The following is a 10,688-nucleotide window of genomic DNA, read 5'->3' on the forward strand; positions in this document are numbered from 1 at the left end:
ATTTTCACCCCTGATAAAATTTAAAATCTACAAGCATTTTAGGGTATGATAATTGGGCTAAACTGGACAGGGACACCCCATGGTTTTCACATCTCTTTGCCCTCTGTCACCACCAAAGGGCTATTCTCTATGCCTGCAGGTGTTCTAGTCACCCCCAGATAATTGGCCTTTTACGTCCTGGTAAAGTGATATGAAGAGATGTTTATCTTGTCTTTTTCCTTGTGGTACTGGAAAAAGAAAAATTTATCTGAGGATCGGATCATTGGAAGTTTTTATTCTGCATTCTGGAGAGTTTTCTAAATGATTCTTTTCAATGTTTTATTTATTTTTTTGAAATTTGTATTATTGTTTTTAAAATTTGTATTTGTATGTATGTTAAATTAATTTTTTTAAAACAAGCAAAATATCAAGATATTTTGAAAAATTGAAAAAAAGAAAGACGTTGGTGTTGGTTGATTTTGCGCCTTTTTCAAATAATGCGCCCATGGCTCACGCCATACCTGCCATACCCTAGATACGCCACTGATAATGAATCAGCAGCTTCTAACATGGCTTCTTTCACTAATTCTCCATCTGTAAATGGTTTTTTATTCTCAGCTAGCAAATGCGATATTTTATATGACGCGATCGTTGCTGCTTTATGTTGTTGCAGTGGTTTAGTAAAAACACTTTGCTGGTTAGTTATTGAAGATTTTAAAGAAATAATTTTTTTTCTTCTAATTTCAGAGTTCATTGGATAGTCACTATCAAAATTGGCATGAATGGTCTTAAAATGTCGTTCAATATTACTTTTCTTGGGAATCGCAACACTATTATTACATAACAAACAAATACACTTCCCTTTGTAATCAACGAAACAATATAGATGTTCCCATTCATCGTTAAAAGAATATGTTCTTTTTCTTTTACATTTATCTATGAAGGGCGTTAAAACACAAAAAACTAGAACTATAACAACTCTATTTTAAAAAGAAACACAACGTTATTAAACTTAACAACGTTTACTATTTAAAACATAACGAAAGCATAGCAAAGAGGCATTATACCAAAGATAAACAAACAGAAGCTCAAACATAAAAGCGAACTGAAACTAAAACGACAAGTTACAATGCAGTCACAGTTAACCTAGCTGATGCGTCAGAAATTACATCAGTTGCGAAACTAGATCACCCATCCAAACTAGATCACTGTTTAATTTAGGATCCAGTTCATCGCCTTCAACAAAGGGTTTTGAAAGAAAAGAATTATTTCGGATTACTTGGCAGTTTTAAATGCACTGTCTATGCGTGGTCTATTCGAAATACGATCACACACTAACAAAAAATACGTGCGTGTTATAATATTAGATACGCTCGAGGTTAACAAACTGCTAATCTATTCACAATCCTAAACTCAACTGACTACTTGCTGTTTATCGCCGTCTGACAAGAGCATTATTTGACAAGAGCATTTACATTAGTCCAGCGAGGGCGCATTAAAAATCAATCGAGGGCGCCGCGTTGCCTACCCCTGGTTTAGATGAAGGAAAGAGGTGTCGAATCATGGGGAGGCTAGAAGCAAACTAATCTCAATTGCAGATTTGTAGAGAGTTCAATTTAACACCCAGCGTAGTGTATAATATCTGAAAAAAGTTCCAGGATACCAGATCCATCGAGAGAAATCAGGGCAAAGTAGTCCAAAAGCCACGATGACCAGGGAAGATCGCCATTTGTCCATTATATAGCGAGGCGTAACAGAGGGCTACAGCTTCGCAGCTCTCTTGTGACTTGTATGCAGCCACAGGAGCCCGTGTATCAAGGGTGACTGTTCCAAACGACTTCATGAGAGAGGGTTGCTTGCAAGAAGACCCGCTGTTTGCGTCCCGCTCATTTCTACGAACAGGAGAGTCCGTTTAGCATGCCACAGAGAGCCTACAGATTGAAGCATGGGTCAATGGGCAACCGTTCTCTTCACTGATGAGTCCCGGTTCAGCCTAAACACCGATTCTCGCCGTATGTTTATACGGAGAGAATCAGGGACCATCTACCTATCCCCCAATGTTCACAAAATTGACCATTATGACTGCGTAGGTTTAATGGTCTGGTGTGAAATATTATGTGCTTATGCGAAGCCTATTTTTGTTCCTATTTAAAGATGGCAACGAGAAGTTTTTTTGGTGATTGCCATGGTAAGTTTAGAATGAAAATAATAGTTTTGAGAGAGTTTAAGATTTGTCTTTTGAACTTTCGGCGATTCTGTAATTTTGTTGTAAATAAATCTTCCTTTTTATAATAAACGTAATAGTAGAGGTTTCTTGATTATTTGATTCGAAGTCTTTCTTTGAGGTCATCTTTTGATTTTGTGTATTTTTTTGACATATGGCGTCCGCTACAGGACTTTGAATTTCTGTTGAGATTTTAGAAAACGACTATTACTGAATCTGAGTGAAAATGGAAGTATTGAAACAAGTGAGAACACAGCATCGTAGATTGTTTACTGAGTCATGCAATGATTTTGCAAAAATTGAGACTGAAATGAACGATGAAGAGAAATTGTTGAAATTAAGAATCATATCAGAAAAAGGTAAGCAATTACTTATATCTGAAGAAAATGTAAGAACTGAGTTGTTTTCGGAAGTTCGAGATGAAAAAGAAATTGATAAAGAAATAGATGATTCCGAATCTTATATTGATAAAATTAGAGTTTTTGATATTAAATTGGAAAATTTACTNAAAACATAATATGTCCGTTACTAGCCATTTAGTTGTTGGTCCGACTAATTTGCAGTATCCAAAGATTAAGCTTCCAGTCTTTGATGGAAATTTGAAAAACTGGCTCAGTTTTTGGTGCCAATTTGAGAAAATTGACAAAGATCAGAATATTGGCGACCATGATAAATTTCTTTATTTATCGCAATCCATGTTAAAAGGATCACCTGCTGATGAACTTTTAAAGAGTTTTCCACCGAGTGGAGAGAGTTATAAAACTGCACTTAATCAACTTAAAATTAGATATGGAAAGGATGAATTGCTGATTCAAGTGTATGTGAGAGAGTTATTAGCTTTAGTATTACAGAAGCAAAGCAAATCAGAGAAATCTCTGCGGAAACTTTATGATCAAATTGAGTCAAAACTTCGATCACTAGAAGTGTTAGGAGTAACAAGAGAAAAATATGCTGCAATGTTGTTTCCTCTAGCCGAGTCATCAATTCCGGAGGAAACAATCAAAGCGTGGGAAAGATATCGGACTATAAATAAGCGGTCAATTGCTCATGTTGTTCCAAATGCTGAAGGAGCTGAACCAACTACCAAGACTGACTTGGATACTTTGCTAGAGTTCTTAGATGGAGAAGTGGAGGCTGAAGAGAGAGTGAACATGGCATCTCAATCCTTCGTGAGAGGTATAGATGATAGTGAGAAACGAAGAATTCCTACGAACGGTAGATTCCACTTGAAACAAAAATTTGGTAAATCTGCACAAGTACCTTCCACTTCTGAATTGCTTACTTCACCATATGAAAAGAGAAAGTGCCTTTTTTGTGAAAACCAGCACAATTCTTGGGATTGTGAATATGCAAAAAATTGGAGTTTAAATGATAGAGAAACTGCTGTTGCAATATCACGTTGTTGTTTCTTATGCTTACGACCAGGGCACAGAGTAATAAATTGCAGACGGAAACCATGCTTTAATTGTGGAAAAAAGCACAACATACTTCTTTGCAGAGGAGTTGCGGCCAGTAATGAATTTCAAAACCCAGAGAGTGAAGCAACCGAGAATGTCGTTGGCGATAACGTCTTAACTAGCCAATCACTTCATTCTGAAGTTTTATTACAGACTCTAGTCCTGCGCATAAGAAATGGAAATAAAGACAAACTTGTGAGAGCTATTATTGATACAGGCTCTGAGAGAACATATATTACGTGAGACGTCATCAAATATTTGGGTAAAGAGAAATGCGGAGAAATTAAGTTAGTACATAAATTATTTGGAGGTGTATCATCAGGTGAGAAGTATCATTCTCAATAAAGTTACTTTAGCGAGTATTGATAACAAATTTAATTGCAAAGTACTTTGTTTAGATCAACCAGTGATTTGTGATTATGTCAAACGCATCCCATATGGTCCGTGGATAAAGGAGTTGAATGAATATGGAATATGTGTGAATGATACTGAGTATAGTTCACTAGGAGTATCTAATGACGTCAAATTATTACTTGGAGCTGATGTGGCCGGCAAGCTTCTCACAGGCAATGTAAAATGTTTGATTGAAGGTCCTGTTGCCGTTGAGTCACATCTAGGGTGGACTCTTATGGGGAAGATACCTATAAGTGATGTTGCTGTGACGACAAATTCCTCTCTTTCATTGCTTTTGACTGAAGCATCTGTGAATCAACTGTGGTCATTGGATGTTTTGGGAATCACTGATCCATCTGCGAAGAAAGTGAAGGCAGAGTTGCAAAGAGCTACACAAGAGTACTTTTTGGAGACAATCAGACTAGATGTAGAAAACCGTTTTGTGGTTAGCATGCCTTGGCTGGAAGATCATCCTCCATTGCCAACCAACTATGACCTGGAGTATAAAAGATTGAATTCGACTGTCAACCGCCTTAAATCGCAGTAGATTTATAAAGAGTATGAGCAAGTGTTTAATGAATGGATGGAGGAGGGAATAATAGAAGAAGTAAAGGATAATTGTGAGGAAAATGTACACTACCTACCTCATCGTGCAGTTATAAAACCAAATAGCACCACCAAAATTAAACCCGCATTTGATGCTTCATCTAAAGCCAAAGGTTTTCCAAGTTTAAATCATTGCTTAGAGAAGGGTGAAAATCTTATTGAATTGATACCAAGTATTTTGATGCGGTTTTGAACTGAGAGAATTGGTGTCGTTTCAGACATACGTAAAGCCCTCTTACAAATCGGACTTACTGAAACTGATAGGAATTACTAAAGATTTTTATGGCTTAGTGATACAGGCTTAAAGATTTACAGGCATTGCAGGGTAGTATTTGGAGTAACCTGTAGCCCGTTTTTGCTGTCCTCAACTATCAAATACCTCCTGTTGAATATTTTGAAAGAAATAACGGAACAAAAGGCTACTTATCCTGAATATGTTGTACAAAAACTAATGAAAAGTTTTTATGTAGACAATTGTGTCACGGGTGTCAAGGATATAGAAGAATTGAATATGTTTGAAAGAGTTGCTACTGAAATAATGGCAAGTAGAAAATTCGATCTTAGAGGGTGGGAGTACACCGACTTAACCGAGGAAAATTCACAGCCCCAAGAAGTCTTCCATTCATTTCTTTTGCGATGCAAGTAAATTGGTCTATGCTGTGGTTGTTTACATTAGAGTGGAGTCTGAGAATAATGTACGAGTTCAATTACTACAGGCGAGAAGTAGAGTAGCCCCTACAGGAAAAGGAGAAATTACAATAGCACAACTTGAACTTCTGGCAGCAACCATTGCATCTCGTCTCTCAACTTCAATTTTGTCTGAGGTAACTCATGATGAAGTGTCTTTTTGGTCAGATTCCACAACTGTTTTGGCCTGGATCAAAAGAAGTGAACAATGGGCCATTTTTGTTTACAATCGAGTGCGTGAAATCAGAGAGCAGACTTATGTTAACACCTGGAGACATGTTCCTGGGACGATGAACCCAGCTGATTTGCCAAGTAGAGGATGTTCTGCACAAAAAATTCTGCGATTGCAATGATCAGAGGGTCCCAGTTGGTTGCACTTACCTCAAGATTTGTGGCCTTCGTCTGAAGATGTCGTTAATGAGGAGGAAGTAAACTGTGAGAGAAGAAAAGGTGTCACAACCTCAATGATAAATTTTGAAGTGACAAAACTTTTGAGATCTAATATTTCTGACTATCGGAAAATTGTACATACTATGGCATGGGTGAAGAGATTCCTTTTTAATTGCAAAAATGAAGAAAGAAGAAAAGGAGATCTTTCTGTTAAGGAATTAGAAGAAGCTGAGAAAACTACTGTATACTTAATACAGCGGGAGTCATTTACAGGAGTTTCAGATAAACGCCTTAAAACTCTAGATGTATTTATTGATGAGAAAGGAATCTATAGATTAAAAACAACTGTAAATAAAAGAAATGATTTTGAAGAGTTTAGAACACCTGCTATTTTACCTGGAGAGAATTCTATAGTAAACCGTTTAGTACTGTTTGAACATAAGAAAAATGGACATGCTGGTGTTTCCTACACATTGAATTCTCTTAGAGAATGATTTTGGCTGCTGTGTGGTAGAAGAACAGTAAAATCTGTATTGAGATCTTGCGTAGTCTGCAAGCGTTTTTCTGCCAAATCTGTAGATCCACCAACTGCATCACCACCAGCTGATAGAGTTCAAGATACAGCTGTTTTCCAAGTAACGGGAGTGGACTTTGCTGGTCCTGTGATTTTGAAAGACAATTCAAAGGCCTGGATATGCATTTTTACCTGTGCCGTTTATAGAGCTACGCATATTAAATTAGTCACATCACTATCAACTGAGGCATTTTTACAATGTTTCCATCGATTTGTTTGTAGAAGAGGAAAACCTTCGATTGTATACAGCGATAACGGAACGAATTTTACAGGGAGTGCAAAGGCATTATCTTGCATTGATTTTAAACAGGTTTTTGTTAAGGCGAGGGATCAGCAGATTACCTGGAAATTCATACCTCCTAGTGCTCCCTGGTGGGGAGGCTTCTGGGAAAGGCTTGTTGGAATGATGAAAGGTCTGCTGAAGAAAACCTTAGGTCGAGCGAGTTTAACATATGAAGAAATGCAAACAGCTTTATGCAACCGTGAGGCCATTTTGAACCAGAGACCTTTGATAACTGTGTGTTCTGACGCCAGTCTTACTGCTCTTACACCTGCAGACTTCCTCAAAGAGATAAAACCCAGCTTTGTTCCGGACATCAAAACCAAAACTGATCCCAATCATCTGTGAAGGAGAATACAATACCTACAAACAATCAGAGAAGCTTTTCGAGTAAGGTTTCGTCAAGAATATTTAGGCGCCCTGTGTACTAGGCAGAAAAAGAACACCTTTCAACCATTGAGAGTAGGTGATATTGTGATCATTGGAGATGATAACAAGAAAAGGATCTTATGGCCTCTTGGAAAAGTGATGGAAACAATGCCGGGTACTGATGGAGTTGTACGCCAAGTGAGAATGAAAACTAAACAAGGAGAGCTAATCAGAGCAGTACAAAGGGTGTATCCTTTAGAAAATTTCTTCCGGTGAAAGTTTACCAGTTGCTAAGTGTGAGAAATTTATTACCAATAACAGTAGAAAGGACAACATTCCAGTTTCTTTGAAAGATAAGAGCTTTGCAAAAATTCCCGTTGTGACTAGGAGTGGACGAGCTGTTAGAAAACCTGACAAACTATCTTTATAAAAACTTCATAGTGATTTAGAACTTTAATTTTTATTTCAAATTCTTGTAAAGTGTCATTTTAACATAATATATCTTTTGGCTATGTAAGTTAGCTTTGTTAATGTTGTTAACTTAGGTGGGAGGATGTGAAATATTGTGTGCTTATGCGCAGCCTATTTTTGTTCCTATTTAAAGACTGCAACGAGAAGTTTTTTTGGTGGTTGCCATGGTAAGTTTAGAATGAAAATAATAGTTTTGAGAGAGTTTAAGATTTGTCTTTTGAATTTTCGGCGATTCTGTAATTTTGTTGTAAATAAATCTTCCTTTTTATAATAAACGTTATAGTAGAGGTTTCTTGATTACTTGATTCGAAGTCTTTCTTTGAGGTCATCTTTTGATTTTGTGTATTTTTTGACATCTGGGCAGGATCCTGTTGGAAGGCCGCACACCTCTCCATGTCATTGAAAGAGGCTCTGTGACTGGTGTGAGGTATAGAAATAAGGTCTTGGAGCCCTATGTTTGCTTCTTCAGGGGTGCAGTTGGCCATGAGTTAATTTTTAGGGACGATAACGCGAGGTCACATAGAGTTCTTCTGATCAACGAATTTCTAGAGAGTGAGAATATTCGCCATGCAGATATCCAGACCTCAACCCTATAAAGCATGTCTGGAACGGTGTGGAGAGTTGAATTGCAACTCACTTCCCCCCTTCGCGAACCATCCAGGGAATGAAACCAGCGTTGCCTTACAAGTAGGATCAATTACAGCAGGAAATGAAAAACCGCCTTATTTCAAGTATGAAATTACTCCACAAGGCCTGCAAATCTGTAAGAGGGGACAATATTATTAGCCCATTTTTGTTGTTTATTCTGCAACCGCTGTTTAATACTTTCCGACTCCTACAAGTGTTACGCACGATCATGCAAGCATATTACAATTGTTGATGGTTATTTGTTTTGTATTGTATCAATGTATGTACTTATCGAATTTCATTAAAATCGGTCTAGTAGTTCTAGAGATAATCGACCAAATCTGCTAATTCTCGTAATTTTTTAAACCCAGTGTATTTTGCAAATGAAAGCAACAACAGCAGTTTTGATAAAAACAGTAAAAGCAATTAGCTTAATTCAAAGACATATAACAATTTTTTCAATTAGGAAGCGTGCATTATCATTATTTTGTTGATTATGAGATATAATGTCGAATCTGAAATGAAAGCTAACTTTCTATGAAGGTATTTCTGCTCCCTGGGAAAACGGGAGTTGTTTTAGGTTATACTCGTGTAAGCTTTCGGGTGTTGTTCCAAGTTCGCACATTTAACGACTAGATCAGTTTCAATATCAATACCACAAAGAAAGAGTTTTACTTGTGTAAAAAGGCTAACATAAGCATTAATAAAAAATACGCACAAGAAAGAAAAAAAAAACGATAATTTTGGAATTTCTTGGATTTGATTGTTTTCCAAATTCAGTTATTTTATTTTTATTTTCACCAGATTTCAATTTTAATATTTTTAGATAATGATAATTTAATTGTTCTTTTTATAATCAAGTTATTTGCAATTACTGTTTTCAATAAAAATATGATTACTGAAGGAAGGAAAAGTCATAAAATGTTCTGATGTCATAAAACACATTATTTGGCTGGATTTAAGAACCATTCCAGCCTACAAGAAGACAAACATCATTTGAAGCAGTTTTTGAAATCTTTAACATAACTCGAAATGCTGTGGCGTTTCTAAAAGTCTATCGAAAGAAAATTGACTACTGGGTAATTAGCTATCACAATAATACGATCATTATTCTCTCTCGTTTTAAGTTGTGAATTATGGGCTTTCAAATTTGAGGTGATAAAACTAAGTTATTTGTAATAAGTTTCGTACAAGATGGATGAACATTGTTATTCAGAAAGATTTCATTTGCTGAAATTCAGTTACTCGATTTTGGATGAATCGAACAAATTTGGACATATCACAAGAAATAAAGTATGAAAAAGAAATTAACGATACTATTACAACAATGTCACACATTGAATAATTAAATCAACATTGTTTATAAATCAATCATCGTTTTTTTCGTCTATTTTTATATTTGTTCTCTGGTTTAAATTAATAAATGTATAGATAAATAACCTATGTTATTTTGCTTTCCAGTTTAAATAGAATTAAAATCAAAAAGACACTCAAAGATTTCTTACAAAAAACACATTGAGAATTCGAAATATTTTCTTTTTTATGTATTGCTGATGTCAGTTAGAAAAGAACCAGAAACCAGTTATGGAATAAGTATGAGCAGTAATTAAACAATAATACTTAAAATGCTAGGGAAAAAATTAATAATACTTCATCATTCTTTTCAGATACCAGAATTTAAAATCTTTTATTTTTTTTTATTTTCTCATATGATATACATTTTGAACAAATTACTTGAAAATAACAAAAAATAATAACCAATAAATACGGACGCAAATAATAATGAAATAAATAGCCATTAAATTGAACAAAAAAATAATGATGCACCGCGCAAAAATAGAAATTTTCTTCGATTTTGTCGAATTTGAGTAAAAAGATAATTATTAATAATTTTCTTTTTATTCAAATCTAACTTACTTTGAGTCATAGTTAATGCGAGCTATGAAAGTAATAGTTAATGCTATATCACGTAATGGCCATTTCTACCATAAATCAGCATTATAAGGAAATTAATGGCTTTCATCAATCAGAAAATCAATGCTTCATGCTTCTTCCTTTACGCTAATTATTGGAACTTAGTAGTAGGATTCATTTTCTTCTTCGTCAATAAAGAAAAATATAAAACTTATTTTAATTTTTTTTTTTAATAAAGCGAGTTGTGGCATAAAAGGTACAATAGACATTTTATCTAAAATAAAAGGTGTTATTTAAAAAGAAATAAAATTTAAGGACAATTTTTCAAATAAATCTAAATATATATATATATACAGTCCCTGGCCAAATTATTTGGCGCACTATAATATTCCACGTAAAATCTGAAGTTATCAGATGATACTATACAGCTTCGTTGATTTTACACGACTGAAACCAGTTTGAACTTGTTTACGCTCGTATATCAGTTGGTTAACATTCTAATGCAATGCGTTAAAAATAAATACAAATAGTATGTATATAAAAAATCTCTTAAATAAAAACCCCTTACATGTATGTTTAAATATAAAAGTATTGCCTATAAACTCGCGCAAAACATGCAATTATTAAAACACTACAGTGCCTCTGATATTTTGGTTTAATTATTATAATATACTAATCTTTTAACTGTTATAATAAATATTCCATATTTATTTAATA

The 10,688-nt window shown here is 35.0% G+C and overlaps 2 protein-coding genes across 2 annotated transcripts; both read left to right on the plus strand.

The window, feature by feature from the left end:
• The first annotated feature begins 2,721 nt into the window (after window positions 1-2,721).
• On the plus strand, window positions 2,722-4,600 carry LOC139427314 (uncharacterized). The gene is made up of 2 exons (XM_071188513.1): window positions 2,722-3,855; window positions 3,971-4,600. The coding sequence occupies exons 1-2, from the start codon at window positions 2,722-2,724 to the stop codon at window positions 4,598-4,600; spliced, it is 1,764 nt and encodes a 587-aa protein (XP_071044614.1).
• A 36-nt stretch (window positions 4,601-4,636) lies between these two features.
• Window positions 4,637-6,938, plus strand: LOC122272959 (uncharacterized). The gene is made up of 5 exons (XM_043057005.2): window positions 4,637-4,832; window positions 5,130-5,272; window positions 5,376-5,658; window positions 5,704-6,195; window positions 6,286-6,938. Exons 1-5 carry the CDS (start codon window positions 4,637-4,639, stop codon window positions 6,936-6,938), a joined length of 1,767 nt encoding a protein of 588 aa, XP_042912939.2.
• Window positions 6,939-10,688: the final 3,750 nt, after the last annotated feature.

Source organism: Parasteatoda tepidariorum, unplaced genomic scaffold (assembly GCF_043381705.1).
Source record: "Parasteatoda tepidariorum isolate YZ-2023 unplaced genomic scaffold, CAS_Ptep_4.0 HiC_scaffold_1734, whole genome shotgun sequence".
In the NCBI taxonomy this organism is placed as follows: Eukaryota; Metazoa; Arthropoda; class Arachnida; order Araneae; family Theridiidae; genus Parasteatoda; species Parasteatoda tepidariorum.

Bases quoted from the DNA above. Each gene is read 5' to 3' on its own strand.
- LOC139427314 (XM_071188513.1), top strand. From the start codon at position 2,722: ATGTCCGTTACTAGCCATTTAGTTGTTGGTCCGACTAATTTGCAGTAT. The intron at 3,856-3,970 runs GTGAGAGCTATT...AATTATTTGGAG, and splicing joins ATGGAAATAAAGACAAACTT to GTGTATCATCAGGTGAGAAG.
- LOC122272959 (XM_043057005.2), top strand. From the start codon at position 4,637: ATGGAGGAGGGAATAATAGAAGAAGTAAAGGATAATTGTGAGGAAAAT. The intron at 5,659-5,703 runs GTAGAGGATGTT...TGCAATGATCAG, and splicing joins GAACCCAGCTGATTTGCCAA to AGGGTCCCAGTTGGTTGCAC. The intron at 6,196-6,285 runs GTGTTTCCTACA...GATCTTGCGTAG, and splicing joins TAAGAAAAATGGACATGCTG to TCTGCAAGCGTTTTTCTGCC.